General features: G+C 50.5%; 1 protein-coding gene across 3 annotated transcripts in view; it reads left to right on the forward strand.

Annotated features, from left to right (window-relative positions):
* The window catches only part of LOC105467841 (DnaJ heat shock protein family (Hsp40) member A3), a 34,015-nt gene extending 13,472 nt beyond the window's left edge, over positions 1-20,543 (forward strand). Inside the window, exons 4-12 of one of the 3 annotated variants that reach the window (XM_011717597.2) lie at positions 4,302-4,502; positions 5,191-5,343; positions 5,942-6,089; positions 7,247-7,311; positions 9,596-9,724; positions 11,870-11,985; positions 14,175-14,272; positions 18,578-18,694; positions 19,309-20,543. In XM_011717597.2, the coding sequence (XP_011715899.1) occupies positions 4,302-4,502; positions 5,191-5,343; positions 5,942-6,089; positions 7,247-7,311; positions 9,596-9,724; positions 11,870-11,985; positions 14,175-14,272; positions 18,578-18,681 (1,014 nt within the window). In that variant the 3' untranslated portion in view covers positions 18,682-18,694; positions 19,309-20,543. The remainder of the gene's footprint in view (positions 1-4,301; positions 4,503-5,190; positions 5,344-5,941; positions 6,090-7,246; positions 7,312-9,595; positions 9,725-11,869; positions 11,986-14,174; positions 14,273-18,577; positions 18,695-19,308) is intronic. The other 2 variants (XM_011717598.2, XM_071084037.1) reach the window with 2 other exon arrangements.
* Positions 20,544-21,119: the final 576 nt, after the last annotated feature.

A 21,119-nucleotide genomic window follows, 5' to 3' on the forward strand; every position in this document is an offset into this window, starting at 1 on the left:
AGTCCTAGCACTTTGGGAGGCTGTCAGGAGGATCACTTGATCTCAGGAGTTGGCTTGACCCTAGGAGTTTGAGACCAGCTTGGGCAATGTAGTGAGACCCCGTCTCTACAAAAAAAAAAAAATCACCAGGCATGGTGGTGGCGCACCTGTAAACCCAGCTGCTTGGGAGGCTGAGTCAGGTGCATCACTTGAGGGGCTCAAGGCTGCAGTGACCCATGATGCCATGATTGTACCGTAGCACTATGGTCTGGGCAACAGAACAAGACCTTCTCTAAAAAAAAAAAAAAACAAAAAAACATTCTAAGACTAACTTGGAATCTCAATGAAGAACGGGATCCAGGCCGGGCGTGGTGGCTCATGCCTCTAATCCCAGCACTTTGGGAGGCCGAGGCAGGTGGATCACAAGGTCAGGAGATCGAGACCATCCCGGCTAACACAATGAAACCCTATCTCTACTAAAAATACAAAAAAATTAGCCTGTAGTCCCAGCTGCTGGGGAGGCTGAGGCAGGAGAATGGTGTGAACCCAGGAGGTAGAGCTTGCAGTGAGCCGAGATTGCGCCATTGCACTCCAGCCCGGGTGACAGAGCAAGACTCCCTCTCAAAAAAAAAAAAAAAGCAGGATCCAATAATCTGTACTAATAAAGTTCCCCAGGTAATTTAGGCTTGTAGCTGGATTTGGAAACTCACAGTTGGATTAATTAATTCAGCCCTTATTCAATAACAACCCCTTCCTCCACCTCAGGGCATCACTGCTTTTTGGGGATAGCGGTTATTGTAAAAGTAGAAGCCCATTGTTGTCCTATAAGAATTTACAGTGTAATCAGAGGACAAATCTCTGAAAACAGCTATTGACCACTTCCATAGTTTTCTGAAAGTAGACCTGTTCCCCAGATGTTTTGACCATCTTTTTTTTTTTTTTTTTTTTTTTGGTTAAGAGACAGGGTCCCTCTATGTTGCTAATCCTGGTCTTGAACTCCTGGGCTCAAGAGATCCTCCTGCCTGGGCCTCTCAAACTGCTGGGATTCTTTTTTTTTTTTTTTTTTTTTGAGACGGAGTCTGGCTCTGCCGCCCAGGCTGGAGTGCAGTGGCCGGATCTCAGCTCACTGCAAGCTCCGCCTCCCGGGTTCACGCCATTCTCCTGCCTCAGCCTCCCGAGTAGCTGGGACTACAGGCGCCCACCACCTCGCCCGGCTAATTTTTTGTATTTTTAGTAGAGACGGGGTTTCACCGTGTTAGCCAGGATGGTCTCGATCTCCCGACCTCGTGATCCGCCCGTCTCGGCCTCCCAAAGTGCTGGGATTACAGGCTTGAGCCACCGCGCCCGGCCAAACTGCTGGGATTCTACGTGCAAGGCACCACACCTGGCCAACTTTGTCCATCTAATGGGGTTCAGGATATATAGGAGCTTATATATCTACAGGAGGGGACAGCCACGTACAAGAACAGCCTCAATTCAGTAAATCTTTTTTGATTAAATGTCTGTCAACTAGATCTAATGAAAGGTTTATTTACTAGGGTAATTTTAAAATAGTATGTTTTTATTAAGTAACTCAAACTAATTGATAACATAACTGAAGAGTCTTGGAATCTACTTCTATGGAAGATAAGATTAAATTTATTTATTTATTTTTATTTATTTATTTATTTATTTTTGAGATGGAGTCTCGCTCTGTCACCCAGGCTGGAGTGCAGTGGCGCGATCTCCGCTCACTGCAAGCTCCGCCTCCGGGTTCATGCCATTCTCCTGCCTCAGCCTCCTGAGTAGCTGGGACTACAGGCGCCCACCACCACGCCCGGCTAACTTTTTTTGTATTTTTAGTAGAGACAGGGTTTCACTGTGATAGCCAGGATGGTCATGATCTCCTGACCTTGTGATCCGCCCGCCTCAGCCTCCCAAAGTGCTGGGATTACAGGCGTGAGCCACCGCTCCCGGCCTATTTATTTATTTTTAAGAGTTGAAGTCTCAGCCAGGCTCGGTGGCTCACGTCTATAATCCCTATAATCCCAGCACTTTGGGAGGCCAAGGCAGGCGGATCATAAGGTCAGGAGTTCGAGACCAGCCTGGCCAAGACCAGCTTGGCCAATATGGTGAAACCCCGTCTGTACTAAAAATACAAATATTAGCCAGGTGTGGTGGTGGGCGCCTGTAATCCCAGCTATTCGGGAGACTGAGGCTGGAGAATTGCTTGAACCCAGGAGGCATTGGTGAGCCGAAGATTACACCATTGCACTCCAGCTTGGGCAACAGAGCGAGACTCCCAATCAAAAAAAATAAATCAATAAAAGAGTTGAGGTCTCACTCTGTTGCTTAGGCTGGAGTGTAGTGGTGAGATCACGGCTCCCTGCAGCCTCAAACTCGGGCTCAAGCAGTCTTCTTGCCTCAACCTCAACTTCCTGAACAGCTGGGACTACAGGTTCCCCACTGCACCCAGCAGATTCAGTTTTTAATGGGGTAGGGGGGATGTTATTCTTGTGAATGTATTTTTCCACATGGATAGTAGATTTGATGTTTCTGCTGGGGGATGAGTTTTGGAGAGTCCTAATCCACCATTTTGCTGACTTCCGTCTCTAAGGGGGATGTTATTAAAAGGACTGAGCCTCAGAACTTAAGAGCAGCAATTCCTCGGGAAGGGCTGGAACCAGGAGATAAAAGCCTCCAGGAAGTCATGGACTCCTACCTGTCTCTTCCTCTGCCAGCCTTCTTCCTTTGCATCTTAACTGGGTGCCCTAAAAATTACCCTAGGCACCAAGCTGTCCTCCACCTGTTTTCTTAGTCCCCCTCCATTCTAGGTGGAAGTGTCTTTTCCTTTGGAGGATGCATACTCTATCCTGTTTGGCCTTAAGGACCGTGCCTTTTTTTTTTTTTTTTTTTTGAGATAGGGTCTCACTTTGTTGCACAGGCTGGAGTGCAGTGGTGCAGTCACGGCTCACTGCAGCCTCAACCTCAACCTCCGTGCTCAAGCAATTTTCCCACCTCAGTCTCCCAACTAGCTGGAACTGTAGGTGTGCACCACCATTCTTGACTAATGTTTTTGTATTTTTCATGTGATGGGTTTAACCATGTTGCCCAGGCTGGTCTTGAACTCATGAACTCAAGCAGTCCACCTGCCTTGGCCTCCCAAAGTCCTGGGATTACAGGTGTGAGCCACCATACTCAGCCTAGGGCAGTGTCTTTTTAATTAAAGAAAAAAAAAGTAAGACCAACACATAAAAAAAGATACAAAGTGAGGGCCAGGCGTGGTGGCTCACGCCTGTAATCCCAGCAGTTTGGGAGGCTGAGGCGGGCGAATCACGAGGGTAAGAGATCGAGACTATCCTGGCAAACATGGTGAAACCCTGTCTCTACTAAAAATACAAAAAAATTAGCTGGACGTGGTGGCGCGTGCCTTTAGTCCCAGCTACTCGGGAGGCTGAGGCAGGAGCATCGCTTGAACCCGGGAGGCAGAGGTTGCAATGAGCCGAGATCTCGCCACTGCACTCCAGCCTGGTGACAGAGCAAGACTCTTTCTCAAAAAAAAAAAAAGATACAAAGTGAATACTACATTTTTTTTGCCCCTCCCTAATTCCCCTTTTTGAGGTAGTTAGCCCTTATTAACAGTTTTGTGAGCCAGGCCCAGTGATGACTCATGCCTATAATCCCAGCATTTTGGGAGGTTGAAGTGGGAGAATTGCTTGAGACCAGGAGTTTAAAGCAGCCTGGGCAACATAGCAAGACCCTGTCTCTCCAAAAATTAAAAAATTTGCCAGGCATTGTGGTGTGCGCCTGTAGACCCAGCTACTCGGGAGGCTGAGGCGGGAGGATTGCTTCAACCTGGGAGGTTGAGGCTGCAGTGAGCTAGGATTGCACCACTGCTGTTGTCGTTGTGTTACTTCTACTTGTTACTCCGGTTGTTCTGGCTTCCAGAAGACCTGTTGATGCAGGTAAGGGTAGGAAGCATAAATTCTCTACAAGGTAATGTCTCCTGAGGAGAGAGGTGAAGTGTGAATCTGTGAAGAGTCCAGGGCGCCTGTGAGGTCGAGCGACGATCAACACAAACATTTCCCCAGCACGCACGACCCCTGGGAGAGTTCGTGAGACTTTTGGAAGCACTTCCAAAGCCCTATACTTAGCATTCAGTTTGGTCATCTCGTCCCTATTCTAGGTGCTAAAGTCGCAGGCCCACCCCAACCTCATAGGATGTGTTTGCACACAGGGCCACTTAGTAAATGTTATGGCTGCCTTATTTGCTGTGAACTCTTGTCTGTATTTCTGGGCCTTGGTAGACCCAGGATGCCCAGTGGCTCTGCCTTTCACTGTAGGTTTTGAGTGATGAGGTGAAGAGGAAGCAGTACGATGCCTACGGCTCTGCGGGCTTCGATTCTGGGGCCAGCGGCTCCCAGCATAGCTACTGGAAGGGAGGCCCCACTGTGGACCCCGAGGAGCTGTTCAGGAAGATCTTCGGGGAGTTCTCATCCTCTTCGTTTGGAGATTTCCAGACTGTGTTTGATCAGCCTCAGGAAGTAAGTTCCTTGCTTTGAAGAATTAATCAGATTTTAGACTAAGTATGGGTCAAACAAATTGTTTTACCAGTTTCTGTTTCTCAGAAAGGCAAGGCAGCTTAAATGGAGTGATCTGGAGGCAGCCATTTTAGTAGAAAATAATTTCAGTATTTGAAAAATCGCATGGGTAGTAATGAGTACATCCATTCTGATGGTATTCTTCACAGCTGCAGAGTCAGGCAGCACTGAAGACTTTCAGAGCCCACGCTGAGGGTGCGAGTGTTGTCTCTCATCTGTACAGTGTTCCAGGAGAACTCTGTCTGCTGGGAGGGCACTGCTGATCCTCTCTCATGTCTGTATAAAACACTGTCAGAGTGGAAGAGAGAGGGGATATATTTATGATCTAAGTTATGATTGTGGATCATTCAGGCTCTTTTTAAGTGCCATGTATGAGTATTTATCTGTGAACATTTTCAGTTTATTGAAAGTACGTTTTCATTTAAGTCACATTATCTCTTAAAAATCCCAAAGACTAGGACAGAATTGGTTCAGTGAGTCCTACCTATGCTTACCTGGCAGAGTGCAAGTAAGTACAGTGGTGAAAGAGTGACTGAAAATGTGGGCCAGTGCCCTCCTTTCCCTTTAGAGCCAAGCATCAGTTTTGGTCGTTGCAAACAAAAGTTGACAGGCTGTCCCTTGGTTTCTTTAGTACATCATGGAGTTGACATTCAATCAAGCTGCAAAGGGGGTCAACAAGGAGTTCACCGTGAACATCATGGACACCTGTGAGCGCTGCGATGGCAAGGGGAACGAGCCTGGCACCAAGGTGCAGCATTGCCACTACTGCGGTGGCTCTGGCATGGTAAGGGTCTGCCCAAGACTCCAGCTCCCACGGCTTGCGCCACTGACCGTGAGAAGAGCTGGTTGTGGCACTGCTCCCAGAGAACTTATGCTAGGAGTGGAGGGAGTTGGTGAACTCAGCCTGTCTGTCTTTCCCCGTGACCCTGAGGAGACGAGCCTGTGCTCCTCCTTCCCTGGCATCGCAGGCTCAGCAACCAGAGCACAGCAGCTCTGGGGGTGGGGCGGGGGATTGCATCCCGTTGTCACTTTCTTCCTTATTTTTCTAACAATTGCTTTTGTAATTCAAGGGGGAATAATCTTTTTTAAATGTACTGCTCAGCTCCCAGGAGTCTTCAGGTACTTCTGTAAGAGGCGGTATCGCATTTTTCATTGTCGTATGGTCAAGTTGATGATCTGGAGTGCAGAAGTTTGTGTGTTCTAGAAAATCAGATGAACAGACTCTGAGGCCCTGCACCTGGGTTCCTAGGCAGTGTGTTTGAGTGCACATGCACATAAAAAACAAGCCTTAAAGAGACATTTTTTTTATGCACATTGTGGTCCCAGAACCACCCATCGGTTTACCTGCGTAGTTAGGTTACCATTTTTCTTGTTTTTATCAGGAAACCATCAACACAGGCCCTTTTGTGATGCGTTCCACGTGTAGGAGATGTGGTGGCCGCGGCTCCATCATCGTAACGCCCTGTGTGGTCTGCAGGGGAGTAGGACAAGCCAAGCAGAAAAAGCGAGTGATGATCCCTGTGCCTGCAGGTGGGTGTTTGGGCCCGCCATGTCCAGGAGCTTGGAGAGGGCGGAAAGGACTGAGGCCACCGCACTCTGTGTGAGTGGGCTCTTGGTAGAAGTTGTGGTTGAGGCCCTGGAGCCCCAGGCTGGAGGAGGAACTAGAGTCTCCTTGAATCTTTCTATTTGTGCCAGTTATCCTTAGAATCTACACTTTGCACGTCACATTGGGGAGAAGAGACCTGATGTGCCTGCTCTGCTTCTTCCTGGTGAAGGAGCAGCTTCCAACCCCCAGGCTCCTCTCCTCTCTCCTCTGTCTTAGTCACCAAAGCCATCATTGTCCCCACTGCCACCCTATCTACATCAGCCCCACAGATCCACCCCCCACTCCACGTCTACTGTTGCCTTGCCTGAAACTCACTTTCTGCTTTCTTTTTTGGGTTAACTTTGTTCATCTTGGAGATCCCAGCTTGAGTATCCCTTCCCTAGCAAGCCTCAAGCCCTCCTCCCTGTTCTTTAGATGTCCCTTTCTCTAGAGTTGTGAGCATTTGCTTTGAAGAACATTTCTGTGTTTGTAGTTGTGCATTAGTGCCATTGTTTGGTTAACACCTATCACCCCAGTGAGACCATGAACTCCCTGAGGTGCTACATAGACCAGGCCTGAGGCAGGTGCTGAGTCATCAGGTGTCTTGTGTTGCATCTCTGGAAGGTTACCCATGTGCCTCTTACATAATGGCATTGTTCCTCGTTAATAAGAAACAGGAGTGGGGAGGAAGCTGTGGGTTACAAGTGGATCTTGGGTGGAAAGTGCTGTGGGCGGTCTCACAATAACTGCTCCCTTTCTTTTTTTTTTCTTTTTTTCTTTTTTCTTTTTTTTTAACATGGTGTCTCGCTCTGTTGCCAGGCTGGAGTGCAGTGGAGTAATCTCGGCTCACTGCAACCTCCACCTCCTGGGTTCAAGCGATTCTCTTCCCTCAGCCTCCCGAGTAGTTGGGACTACAGGCGCACACCGACACGTCCAGCTAGTTTTTGTATTTTCAGTAGAAACGGGGTTTCACCATGTTGGCCAGGATGGTCTTGATCTCTTGACGTCACGATCTACCCGCCTCAGCCTCCCAAAGTGCTGGGATTGCAGGCATGAGCCACCGCGCCCTGCCTAACTGCTCCCTTTCTAACGTCCCTTGTAGGAGTCGAGGATGGCCAGACCGTGAGGATGCCTGTGGGAAAAAGGGAAATTTTCATCACGTTCAGGGTAGGTGCTCTGTCCTGCACAGCTTCTGTTGGGCCCTTCCTCTCTTCGGGTGGATGTGGCTGAGGCTGCTCCATGCGGTCAAAGCTTCACAGAAACATGTCTCGCCATTCATGTTTCTGAGGGGCACAGTGGCCACCTAGAGTTACCTTCAAAGTTCTGTGCCTTGTGTGAAGAGAAGACAACTTCTTCAAGATGTTAACAAATTAGAAATACAGGTCACATAAAAATACAGAAAACATCTTGTGTTTTTATGATAAGATTGTTGATGAGGCAGTGAGTGTGAAAGTTATAATTTTACATACTGTATACAGGGGCAAACCTTGGTTTTCTGAGATTGTGGAAACATTAATGAAAATGCCTTCTACTGGCAATTTCCCTCCTATGTGTACACTTGAGAAAAACCCACGCAAGCCTAGCAGGCAGTAGGTACAAAGGGGTGCATGAGAGTCCTGTCCATGGTAGCAAGACACCACCTTCCTCCAACAAGAGAATGGCTTAGTGAGCCGTGGTGGTCACAGGCTGCTGCAGGGCAGTCGGAAGGAAAGAGTGAGAGCTGCACTCAAGGGGTGCTCCAGGCGTTGCAGGTACAGACAGCAGGGATGGAAGGTAGGTTGCCAGTGGCTGTAGGGCCTCAGAGACCATCTACGTGAAGTTTTAAAGCATGTGAGATGGCATTATGTATTATTTAGGGACTTGGAGATACATAGTAAATAGAAGCTCAAAGGAATGATAAATGCTAAAGTCAGGGTCGTGGTTGGCTGAGGAAGGCAAGACTCACCTGTATTTATGATGTTTTAGTTTATTTTACTTTATTTTTTTGAGGTAGGGTCTTGCTTTGTTGCCTAGGATGGAATGCAGTGGGGTGATCTTGGCTCACTGCAGCCTCAGACTCCCTGGGCTCAGGTGGTCTTCCCACCTCAGCCTCCTGAGTAGCTGGGACCACAGGTGCACGCCACTAGGCCCAGCTGACTTTTGTATTTTTAGTAAAGATGGGGTTTCACCATGTTGCCCAGGCTGGTCTGAAACCCCAGGGTTCAAATGATCCACCCACCTTGGCCTCCCAAAGTGCTGGGATTACAAGTATGAGCCACGGCACCCAGCCTGTGATATTTTGTTACCTCCACTGGGTTGTGGGTATGACACGCTTGTTATATTATTTGCTCTGCCCTTTTTTTTTCTCTTTTTTTGGAGACAGAGTCTTGCTCTGTTGCCCAGGCTGGAGTGCAAGTGGCGTGATCTCAGTTCACTGCAACCTCCACCTCCCAGGTTCAAGCGATTCTCATGCCTCAGCCTCCTGAGTAGCTGGGATTACAGGCATGCACCACCATACCCAGCTAATTTTTGTATTTTTAGTAGAGACGGGGTTTCACCATGTTGGCCAGGCTGGTCTCGAATTCCTGACTTCAGGTGATCCACCCACCTTGGCCTCCCAAAGTGTTGGGATTATAAGCGTGAGCCACCGCGGCCAGCCTATACTTCCTAATAAAGTAAGGTGTTTTGTTGTTGTTGTTGTTCTTGTTGTTGTTTTTGAGATAGAGTCTTGCTCTGTTGCTCAGGCTAGAGTGCAGTGGTGTGATATCTGTTCAATGCAGCCTTCATCTCCCAGGTTCAATTGGATCTCCTGCCTCAGCCTCTTGAGTAGCTGGGATTACAGACACCTGCCACCACACCTGGCTAATTTTTGTATTTTTAGTAGAGACGGGGTTTCACCATGTTGGCCAGGCTGGGTCTCAAACTCCTGACCTCAGGTGATCTACCCACCTTGGCCTCTCAAAGTGCTGGGATTACAGGTGTGAACCACCGTGCCTGGCTAAAGTAAGATTAAAAAAAAAAGTTCTCTCAGGAGGCTGAGGCAGGAGAATGGCCTAAACCCGGGAGGCGGAGCTTGCATGAGCTGAGATCCGGCCATTGCACCCCAGCCTGGGCGACAGAGCGAGACTCTGTCTCAAAAAAAAAAAAAAAAAGTTCAAAAGCCAGTTTTACGTTTTTATTTCCCTTCACGATTGAATGACTTGATCTGAGACTGAGGAAATCCTGGCGCGCTTCTGTTTTGGTGTGCAAGTGTGTAGAACATTGCAGTGTTGAAATATGTAGAATATGTCGTTCCTGGGCCTGCGATGGTGTCACCTTGGTGGAACGACAGTTCTTTGCCTCAACACTGTGCTTTATGTATGGAAGGGGTGTGAAGTTTGTCAAGTCTGAGCTTGGGCCTGGCCAGGCACGCAGCTGGTGTTTAGTCTGCAGTGGACTTATCTTCACATGCATCTGTCATGTTTGACCTTAGGTGCAGAAAAGCCCTGTGTTCCGGAGGGACGGCGCAGACATCCACTCCGACCTCTTTATTTCTATAGCTCAAGCTCTTCTTGGGGGGACAGCCAGAGCCCAGGGCCTGTACGAGACGATCAATGTGATGGTAAGAGGGTGTGAGAATGCCTTTGTCACCCTTGTACTTCATTGTTCTTTTTCTGAAATGGAAAATAACTGACCAGTGGCCTGGAACCCATGAGTGACCAGCATGTGGGGGGTACTCATGGGGGAGGACATGAGGAATTTTAGATTGCTCCTTGAGTGTGGACCACAAGCCACAGGCCTTGACTCTATAATCGCCTGGGAAGCAGTTACTGGCTGGCATCACTCCCATACTGGTTAGCGGGGCCTGGGAACTGGGCGCACCCAGGACACAGAGAGGTTCACCCTGGGGTGTGTTCTCTGCCCTTGCTTCCGTCCAGTGTCTGGCAGCAAGAGCAGAAGTCTCGGGGGCTGTGCACATCTCTTTGGCCACAGTGATGGCTGCCTGTGTGCTGCCCTCACCTATCCCCCACCTCTCTCTTGATCTGCCCCTCCTGCTCCTCCCACTTCCAGGCCACTTCATTCTCTGTATGCACCTCAGAACCTTCTCCAGCTTCTTTGTGGGGAACCTTGGGGTAACCACCACCAAGGAGGTGGGTGTTTTGGGCCAAGGCTTTCTCCTCCGTCTGGGGGCTGTTCCTTGGCTTCTCCAGGGTCCTGTGGTTCCGAGGGCCAGGGAGCAACCTCAGCCACACACCCTGTATTGGCGTTTCCTGCTTCGCTCCCTCACTCCTGCTTCCTGGGATCACTTGCCCAAACTCCTGCCCCCTCATCCTAGTCACAGGCTCTGCTCTGGGCAGACTGAACTTAGCTTATTTCCATGTGCTTGTGGGCGGGCTTGGCCAGAAACCCAAGTGGCAGTTCTTTTTTTTTTTTTTTTTTTTTTTTTTGAGATGGAGTCTCACTCTGTCGTCCAGGCTGGAGTGCAATGGCGCAATCTTGGCTCACTGCAACCCCCACCTCCAGGGTTCAAGCAATTCTCCTGCCTCAACCTCCCAAGTAGCTGGGATTTCAGGCGCATGCCACCATACCCAGCTAATTTTTTGTATTTTAGTAGAGACGGGGTTTCACCGTGTTTCCCAGGGTGGTCTTGAACTCCTGAGCTCAGGCAATTCACCCGCCTCAGCCTTCCAAAGTGCTGGGATTACAGGCGTGAGCCACTGTGCCCAGCCCAGTGGCCGTTCTTTTTTTTTTTTTTTTTTTTTTTTTTTGAGACAGCAGGATGTTGCTCTGTCACCTGGCTGGAGTGCAATGGCATGATCTTTGCTCACGACAGTCTCTGCCTCCCAGGTTCAAGCGATTCCCGTCTCAGCCTCCTGAGTAGCTGGGACTACAGGCACGTGCCACCATGCCTAGCTAATTTTTTGTGTTTTATTGGAGATGGGGTTTTACCATGTTGGCCAGGATGGTCTCGATCTCCTGACCTCGTGATCCGCCCGCCTTGGCTCCCCAGAGTGCTGGGATTACAGGCGTGAGCCACTGTGCCTGGCCTTTTTTTCCCCCCCCCAAGATAGAGTCTTGCCCTGTCACTGAGAGCTGGAGTACAGTGGCACAGTCTCGGCTCACTGCAACCTCCGCCTCCCGGGTTCAAGCAATTCTCCTGCCTCAGCCTCCCGAGTAGCTGAGATTATAGGTGCACGCTACCATGCCCGGCTAATTTTTGTATTTTTAGTAGAGACGGGGTTTCACCATGTTGACCAGGCAGGTCTTAAACTCCTGACCTTGTGATCAACCCGTCTCAACCTCCCAAAGTGATGGGATTACAGGCGTGAGCCAGTGGTGGTTCTTTTCAACGAATTCCTGTCAAGATTGTCTTCATGCAGTGAAAACTTTTTATTTGAGCAACTGCGGACCAGGGGAAACCACAGATTTTCTTTCTTCTTTTTTTTTTTTTTTTTTTTTTTTTTTTGAGACGGAGTCTCGCTCTGTCGCCCAGGCTGGAGTGCAGTGGCCGGATCTCAGCTCACTGCAAGCTCCGCCTCCCGGGTTCACGCCATTCTCCGGCCTCAGCCTCCCGAGTAGCTGGGACTACAGGCGCCCGCCACCTCGCCCGGCTATTTTTTTGTATTTCTTAGTAGAGACGGGGTTTCACCGTGTTAGCCAGGATGGTCTCGATCTCCTGACTCGTGATCTGCCCATCTCGGCCTCCCAAAGTGCTGGGATTACAGGCTTGAGCCACCGCGCCCGGCCAGATTTTCTTTCTTTATAGATCCCCCCTGGGACTCAGACAGACCAGAAGATTCGGATGGGTGGGAAAGGCATCCCCCGGATTAACAGCTACGGCTACGGAGACCACTACATCCACATCAAGATACGAGTTCCAAAGTAAGTGCCCCCTAGGCCGTGTCTAAGCCAGCCTGCTTCTGCGGTGGCACTGCTCCGGGAGCTCTGTGGCTTGGGCAGGGAACTGCTCCCTATAGGTCAGGTGGTTCCTGCCCGAGTTCTCTGTCTGTAAAGTGGGTGTAATAGAATGGTACACTTCTTTTTCTTTTTTTTTTTTTTTTTTTTTGAGACGGAATCTCGCTCTGTCGCCCAGGCTGGAGTGCAGTGGCCGGATCTCAGCTCACTGCAAGCTTCGCCTCCCGGGTTCGGGCCATTCTCCTGTCTCAGCCTCCTGAGTAGCTGGGACTACAGGCGCCCGCCACCTCACCCGGCTAGTTTTTTGTATTTTTTTAGTAGAGACGGGGTTTCACCGTGTTAGCCAGGATGGTCTCGATCTCCTGACGTAGTGATCCGCCCGTCTCGGCCTCCCAAAGTGCTGGGATTACAGGCTTGAGCCACCGCGCCCGGCCTTTTTCTTTTTTTTTTTTTTGAGATGGAGTCTCGCTGTGTCCCTCAGGCTGGAGTGCAGTGGCGCCATCTCAGCTCACTGCAACCTCCGCTTCCTGGGTTCAAGCAATTCTCCTGCCTCAGCCTCCCGAGTAGCTGGGATTACAGGTGCCCGCCACCACACCCTGCTAATTTTTTGTATTTTTAGTAGAGACGGGGTTTCACCGTGTTAGCCAGGATGGCTTCAATCTCCTGACCTAGTGATCCGCCCACCTCAGCCTCCCAGAGTGCTGGGATTACAGGCGTGAGCCACTGCGCCCGGCCGGTATGGTCGACTTCTTGGAGTTGCTGGGAGAATTAAATGAACAACACATAGGAATTGCTTCACTGCTGCTGCTATTGTTGAGTTTCTTCTTGTTTTTTTTCTTTCTTTTTTTTTTTTTTTTTTGAGACGGAGTCTCACTCTGTAGCCCAGGCTGGAGTGCAGTGGCGCGATCTTGGCTCACTGCAAGCTCCGCCTCCCAGGTTCACGCCATTCTCCTGCCTCAGCCTCTGGGACTGTAGGTGCCTGCCACCACGCCTGGCTAATGTTTGTGTTTTTAGTAGAGACGGGGTTTCTCTATGTTGGTCAGGCCGGTCTTGAACTCCTGACCTCTTGATCCACCTGCCTCGGCCTCCCAAAGTGCTGGGATTACAGGTATGAGCCACCGTGCCCGACCTTTTTTTGAGGAGTCTCTCGCTCTGTTGCCCAGGCTGGAGTGTGGTGTGCCATCTCAGCTCATTGCAACCTCCTCCTCCCTGGTTCAAGTGATTCTCATGCCTCAGCCTCCTGAGTTGCTGGGACTACAGGTGCCTACCACCACGCCCGGATAATTTTTATATTTTTAGTAGAGATGGAGTTTCACTGGCCAGGCTGGTCTCGAACTCCTGATCTCAGGTGATCTGCCCACCTTGTCCTCCCAAAGTGCTGGGATTACAGGTATGAGCCAGCATGCCTGGCCCATTGATTTTCTCATTGATGTTACTGGCACTGTTAGGAGCTGGAGAGGCAGCCTGGGCGGAGTGCTGTGAGTACCTAGGGCAGGACATGCCTGACTCCCCTCGGGAGCACTCGTGCTTTTTGTTAATTAGATAATTTCTTTTCTTTTTTTCTTTTTCTTTTTTTTTTTGAGACAGAGTCCAGCTCTGTCTCCAGGTGGAGTTCAGTGGTGCAATTACGGCTCACTGCAGCCTCCACCTCCCAAGTTCAAGCAATTCTGCCTCAGCCTCCCAAGTAGCTGGGAATACAGGGACGCACCACCACGCCCAGCTAATTTTTGTAGTAGAGACGGGGTTTCACCTTGTTGACCAGGATGGTCTCTATTTCCTGACCTTGTGATCTGCCCTCCTTGGCCTCCCAAAGTGCTGGGATTACAGGCATGAGCCACCATGCCTGGCGTAATTAGATAATTTCTTACCTGCTTCACACACACACTTGTAAAATCTGTTTCCCCTCCTGTAAACTGTATTTAGCATAGCCACAGCGACACTTGTTTAAACGACTTAGGGTGTTTTATTAGCTTTTCTGTACAGAAGCTTTGAGGGCGTGGTCCTTAGGTTCTTACCACTGCACTGCCTCAGGGTTTCTGCCCCTGCCAGGGTTGGGTCCCTCTCCTCCTATGTGCTTCGAGAGCACTGGCTGCCTGTGAGTTCTTTCCAAAGCTTCCTGGCGGAAGCCTTTGCTGCTAACTCTGCTTGATCCACAGGAGGCTAACGAGCCGGCAGCAGAACCTGATCCTGAGCTACGCCGAGGATGAGACAGATGTGGAGGGGACAGTGAATGGCGTCACACTCACCACCTCTGGTAAGGGGTCTGAAGACTACGTGGCGACACGTGGGGACCTCAGAGCCCCCTGGAGTGTGGACAATTCAGGGCAGCATGTTGGGGTTTCCACTTGGGGTTCTTCATGAAGCCTTTAAAATGTGCAGTTGAAAGAGGGGGGCTGTGGGCGGGAACACTGGGCAGGGAGCCGCAGCCCCCAGTCCAAGCTTCGCCTCCTCTCTCTGTGCGTGTTCGTGTGCTGAGGTGAGAGCACCAGGGCACTTCCTGCAGGCAGCTGTGCGTGTCTCAGACCCAGTGTTCTGAGTTCTATCCTTGGTTCTGCCACTTGCCCTGTGACCTCGGACAAATCCTTCCCTGAGAGCTCCTGGCAAAAGCGTAAGGAAAGCATGGATTGGAAGGATTTGTGCACTTCCCACCAGGGACACTCCGCTAGGATTTCAGAGTGTCTTACAAACAATAGCAGCCACAGTAGTGGAGCCACAGTCAGAGGACTCAGTTCGCCGTTTTAGAGCAGGACTCACTCCGAATTCATCTAGCCATGAACAGATGCACCATTTACCCTGACCTCAGACATTGTGCTAGTGAGTGGCTGAGTGTCAGCGATCTGTCACCAGAACACCTGCTGTGGGCGCTGTGGCAATGGCACCCCAGCTACAGCCCCTCTTCCTGTGGGAGGTGGGGCCTCTGTTTCCTGGGATTCCTGCTCATGGCAGGGCAGGCTGTGCCCAGGGGGTCCTTGGTTCAGGCTCAACGTATTTCCTCATTGCATCATTTTGGTTTTGTTTGGATCCTGGGTGGAGTTCTCAGAACTTGCGTGGCCTTAAATTAGTGCATGTTAATTCGTAGCAGGTGTTTGGAGCTGGGGGCAGATTTTCCAAAAAAGTGGAGGATTTGGAGTTCCAGGGGCCGGGGCAGGGGCTGGGATGGAAGTCCCTGGAATTTCACTGAGCTCTTGTTGCTCCTAGGGTACTGGAAGTCCTCTCTTAAAAAGCAGCTGCTGGCTGGGCGCAGTGGCTCTCGCATGTAATCCCAGCACGTTGGGAGGCCGAGGCAGGTGGATCAGTTGAGGTCAGGAGTTTGAGACCAGCCTGGACAACATGGCGATACCCCGTCCCTACTAAAAATGCAAACATTAGCTGGGTATGGTGGTGCATGCCTGTAATCCCAGCTACTCTGGAGGCTGAGGCAGGAGAATCGCTTGAACCCAGGAGATGGAGGATGCAGTGAGCAGGACCGCGCCACTGCACTCCAGCCTGGGTGACAGAGTGAGACTCTGTCACACACACAAAAAAGGCCAGGCACAGTGGCTCACACTTATAGTCCCAGCACTTTGGGAGGCCGAGGAGGGTGGATCATGAGGTCAGGAGTTTGAGACCAGCCTGACCAACATGGTGAAACCCTGTCTTTACTAAAATAGAAAAATACAAAAATTAGCCAGGTATGGTGGTGAGCATCTGTAATCCCAGCTACTCAGGAGGCTGAGGCAGGAGAATTGCTTGAATCTGGGAGGCAGAGGTTGCAGTGAGCTGAGATTGTGCCGCTGTACTCCAGCCTGGGCAACATAGCGAGACTCTGTCTCAAAAAAAAAAAAAGCAGCTGCCATAAAACTCTGTAGCCCAACCAGGTTCCGAATGTCACTTATTTTAATGGTTTGGTACATATGCTATCATCTTTTATTCTTGTTGTATCTCTTGAACTAAAATAGAAGTGGTCATAGTGTAGCTATTCCCTGGAACTCTAATCATTGCACCTGTGGCTTCTTCCTCAAACCCTACAATCGCATAACACGTGAGATTGGCTCCGTAGACAGTTGTCTTTCCCTCCTCCCGCCCATCAGGGCAGCTTGAGGTGTGCTAGGGCCGGGCTCTGGGTGGGGTCGTGGGTGTTGCTTACTCTATTGGAGGGTGGGTAATTAGTGGTCACCAGTTGATGTTTTGACTCCCTCTCTGATACTGTAAGTTGAGAGTTGATTCCGCCATCCACTGAGATCCTTTGTCACTTTCATGGTTCCTTGTCCTGATCACTCAGCCTCACACAGCTGTTCCCTCACTCAGCCAGGATTTCTTCTCCCATGTGCAAGACACTGTCAGCTCTTCCTTTTAAAAATCTTGGTGAGGTCGGGTGCAGTGGCTCATACCTATAATCCCAGCACTTTGGGAGGCTAATGCAGGAAGATCACTTGAACCCAGGAGTTCGAGACCAGCCTGGGCAATATAGTGAGACTCTGTCTCTACAAAAAGTTTTAAAAGTAGCCAGGTGCAGTAGCATGAACCTCCATCACCAGCTGCTCGGGAAGCTGAGATGAGATCACTTGAGCCCCAGTACTCAAGGCTGCGGTGAGTCACGACGGCGACACTGTACTCCAGCCTGGGTGCCAGGGTGAGACTCTGTCCCTGAGCATACACTGTCACATGTCAGTTTGCTGCCTGTGAGTGGTTAAGTCTCTCATACTGTGAAGGAAGTTAGTTTTGCGTCCACATATGACAGTATTACAGGACATTTAATTCCCATGTCCTGAGAACTTAAGCAACAGTGGGATTTATTTGGTTGAGACAAAGAGTCTTGCCCCATGGCCCAGCCTGGAGTGCAGTGGTGCAGTCATAGCTCATGGCAGCCTCAAACTCCTGGACTCAAGTGATCCTCCCATCTTGGCCTCCCGGAGTGTTGGAATTACAGACATGAGCCACTGTGCCTGACCAGCGTAGTTTTTGATGTACTTAGTATCTTATTTATTTTTGTTCCTTAATGTAGCTGCTGAAAACCTTAATAGCTGACCCTGGTCTCCCAGAAAGACCATGGTGTGCTTAGAGACTCAGCACTTGCAGGGATAAACAGGTCCATCTTCTGGCACAAAGAGAGGGAACGGAGGTGGGGGCTTGCAATTACCATGTGACTTTTTGAGTGAGAGACATAGTATGGCTCCTTATCATTCTTTTTCTTTTTTTGGAGACGGAGTCTCACTCTGTCACCCAGGCCAGAGTGTGGTGGCGCGGTCTGGGCTCACTGCAACACACCCCGCCTCTCGGGTTCCAGCAATTCTGCCTCAGCCTCTGGAGTAGCTGGGACTACAGGCGCACGCCGCCCCCAGCTATGTTTTTGTATTTTAGTAGAGATGGGGTTTCACCATGTTGCTGAGGCCAGTCTCGAACTCCTGAGCTCAGGCCGTCTCCCCGCCTTGGCCTCCCAAAGTGCTAGGATTACAGGCGTGAGCCACTGCACCCGGCCTTTTCTTTTTTGAGACTGGGTCTCACTCTTTTATGTAGCCTGCCTCACCCCTTCCCGGGGACCTGTGGAACCAAGCTTTGGACCTTCCACTAGCGAAGGCACTGTCTTACTTAGACTGAGGTCTTTACTCCGTTATGCACTGTGCATGGCCTAGGTCTCTGGGCACATTAAAAATGCGATTGACAATTAATATGCCAAGTTCAGGTTTATATTCTCACTCATAACAAAAGTGTGCACTCCTTGTCTTATGGTTGGCAAATCTGTAACACGTTTGTGCGAGAAAGTACCTCTAGGTGGTGTCAGCCTGGGCCCTAAAGAAATAGCAGCACACCTCCCCCAGGTTGAGAGCACTTAGGTTAGGTGCCCCAAATGGGGGACAACTTGTTCAACTTGTTGCACCCCAAATGGGGACAACATAGACTGCTGATGTGAGGGATGAGATGAAGTGCCTATGACAGAGGATTGTGCGTGGCCGTGACTCCGACATGGGCTGTTCTGCAGGGTCTTTATACACAGCAGCAGCATGGAATCTGGTCATTTGGTCTAGAAGTAGGGTTTTTCTTGGTGTCATTATTCACCTTCTTATAGCCAACAGCGTGGTGGTTGAGAGTCTCGGTTTTGGAGTCAGACTGCGTGGGCTCGCACTCAGTCCTCCCTCTCGCTTGTTGGCTCTGTGGGCCTTGGGTAAACCCTGCAACCTCTCTGTGCCTCCCTTTTTTGTTTTTTTCATTTGCCTGTAAGGAAGTGTGTGGCCTGGCCTGGGAGGTGCCTGGCACTTGACTGTGTTTTTGTCACTGTTGCTCAGATAGAGACAGCTGTCATGGTCCGTCTCCGTCTCTATTTCTTGTTTCCCTGCTGTGGGTCCATGATTGAAAGAGCAGTTGGGAGACCTTCAGGCTCTGAGTGCTCTGTTACCTCAGTCATTTGCCAGGTGAGGCATCCTGTGCCATCTTAGGAGTGGCCCCCACTCTTCTTGAGGTGGCGCTTGGCCGCTCCTTGAATGTGGGCCCCTGGGTGGCCAGGCGGGGGTAGGTGGGGCCGAGGATATGACCTTGGAGGTGCGGGCCCCTGACGCCAGTTCTTTCTGCTGTTTGTGCCCAGGTGGCAGCTCCATGGATAGCTCCGCAGGAAGCAAGGCTAGGCGTGAGGCTGGGGAGGACGAGGAGGGATTCCTTTCCAAACTTAAGAAAATGTTTACCTCCTGATATCCCAGCTGAGGTAGGAAAACCCTGGAGGTTTCTTTCCCTTTGTTTTCCTCTGTGAACTAATCCTGGTTTTCTCCCACTTTAACTAATATTGTGCCCCCACCCCCAGGAGTGGGAACAGGTGCCAGTCCAAGGTGTGGTAAACCTCGCTCCACTAGGAGCCGGCCTCTCAGCCTAGGGAAGAGATGACGTGGCAGTCAACCTGTAGTGTAGGACTGGCTGGGCTGCCGCGGCCAGCCTCTGGCTGTGTCCTCTTCCTGGGGAGGTGGCGATGGGGGGGCTGTTGTACAGCCCCCTACAGTGGTGGTTCAGCTTGCCCATGGTCACAAAGGGTGAGTCAGGCAGAGCCAGGCCTAGAACTCAGATCTCCTCACGTCCTGCCTGCTTGGAAGCTGCCCGCCTGCATAGACAGTGCAGGGCTGTGCAAGCCTGGGGGCTGCTCCAGGATGGCGCTTGCTCACCGTGTCATCTTGGGACTCACTTTTGTTGACTACGCTCATCTCAGTGGCTGGGGTTCTCGCCCCTCTCTTCGCACAGCTGCTTTCCAGGGATTAACAGATGCTCCCCAGCGGGGTGTGTTCCCTTGAGATGTTGAGTATAAGGTAACTGCCTGTCTCTTTGGCTCAGGAAAAAGATCCACTGGAAACTAGGCCAGGAAGCAGCAGCCCCTCCCAGGGCCAGGGCACCTGGGAGACGGGAGGATTCCAGAACAGCAGCACTGAGCTCCCCCCCGCAGAGCCTCTGGACGGCCCTGACAACAGCAAAATCACGGGACAACACCTCTCTCCACAGAAAGGTCACAGTGGACAGCCTGGGCAGTAGGATGCAGCCCCGAAGGCTGGTGGCAGTTTCCTGTCCATGGGTAGGTGACGGCCCCTGGCTCAGGCAGAGGGAGATGGTTAGACTCTTGTAGGGCTAAAACTCTAATTTGGAATTGAATGTTGTGGAGATCTTAATTAAAGGCCACGCTTACAGCTTAGAAATGAAGGCTTAAGTGGCACCAAGTTACAAAGTGATTTATTTCCTTCTCAGCAAACCTCCGGGAGGTTCCAGAATGAGTTCTTTCTCACAGGTTGTCTTCATGGGAGCCTGGGGCTCCCCAGGCCCCACCAGCTCCGTCCTCCCCTGATGACGGGCCCTGCTAAGGTGTCAGCTGCTCTGCTCAGTTAGTCTTTATTCCCGGGGTACCAAGCAGCTGCACACTCGGGGCCTGGGAGGCACATAGAGGCCCAGAGAGTCCATGGGGGTTCTGCTCCTGACCGTGTGGGTGGTGGTGATCCCTGTCAGGATAGACAGTCCTTGCTCCCACCCCATCCAGGATGGCCGCCTGTCGCTGACCATTGAGTCCTGTTGTTGTAAGCCAGGCATGGAGGGCTCCGGCCCTTCTGTTGAGCCACAGCCCTCTGCAGCACTGTGCTGGCCAGATTTCAGCTGCCTTGGGAACTGAAGCCCTGCCACTGTTGCTAGCCAGGGGCTTGGTTCTCCCACTTACACTGTTGACATCTATTTTCTGAAGTGTATTTAAATTATTCAGTGCTAATCATTGTTTTTTCCTGTGTAAATGTTGATTCAGAAAAGGAAAGCACAGGCTAAGCAGTTAAAGGCTCCCCACCATTCAGCCAGAGCAGAACCCCCGTTCCCCAGCCTCTGCTGGTAGCATGTCGCAGTTTCCATGTGTTTCAGGATCCTTGGGCTGTTGTCAGACAGGTTAATGAAGAAACATTTCTCAATAGTTTCCTTTTTGTTTTCCTTTATAATTCACTAAAATAAAGCATCTATTAGTGTCTGATTTAGGAATGTAAAATGATTCTGTATTAATGTAAATAAGATTATCTATTGCAAAAAGATATTTAAAACCTAAATTGTGGTCATTTCTTCTTTGAAAGAATTCAGACAGCCTCTGCAGGTAGCTTATGGGAGTTACTGGAGACTTGGCTGGCCTCATCCTGTGCTCACGCCCACCCAGAGTACATAGAGGCAGACAGGTCTGGGGTGCCGACAGTGCTGACCCTCAGTCAGATTCCAGAGCAGGGTGCTGGCCATGACACAACAGTCCCATGTGAGTGAATGTTCTAGAATCTGGATGTGACTTTTTCCTTGGGAGCCCATGCTGTGAGAGCTGGGCAGTGTCCCTGGGTCCCTGCATTTCAGTCACCCTCACTGGATTGTTTCTCTACATTCTTTTCAGAGTCTTTGCATCTTTTACCTTCAATTTTATTTTATTTTTTTGACATAGAGTCTCACTCTGTCGCCCATACCGGAGTGAAGTGGTATCATCTCTGCTCGGTGCAACCTCTGCTTCCTGGGTTCAAGTGACTCTCCTGTCTCAGTCTTCTGAGTAGCTGGGACTACAGGTGCACGCCACCACGCCTGGCTAATTTTTGTATTTTTAGTACAGATGGGGATTTCACAGTGTTGGCCAGGCTGGTCTTGAACTC

The sequence above is a fragment of the Macaca nemestrina genome, chromosome 18 (genome assembly GCF_043159975.1).
Source record: "Macaca nemestrina isolate mMacNem1 chromosome 18, mMacNem.hap1, whole genome shotgun sequence".
NCBI lineage: Eukaryota > Metazoa > Chordata > Mammalia > Primates > Cercopithecidae > Macaca > Macaca nemestrina.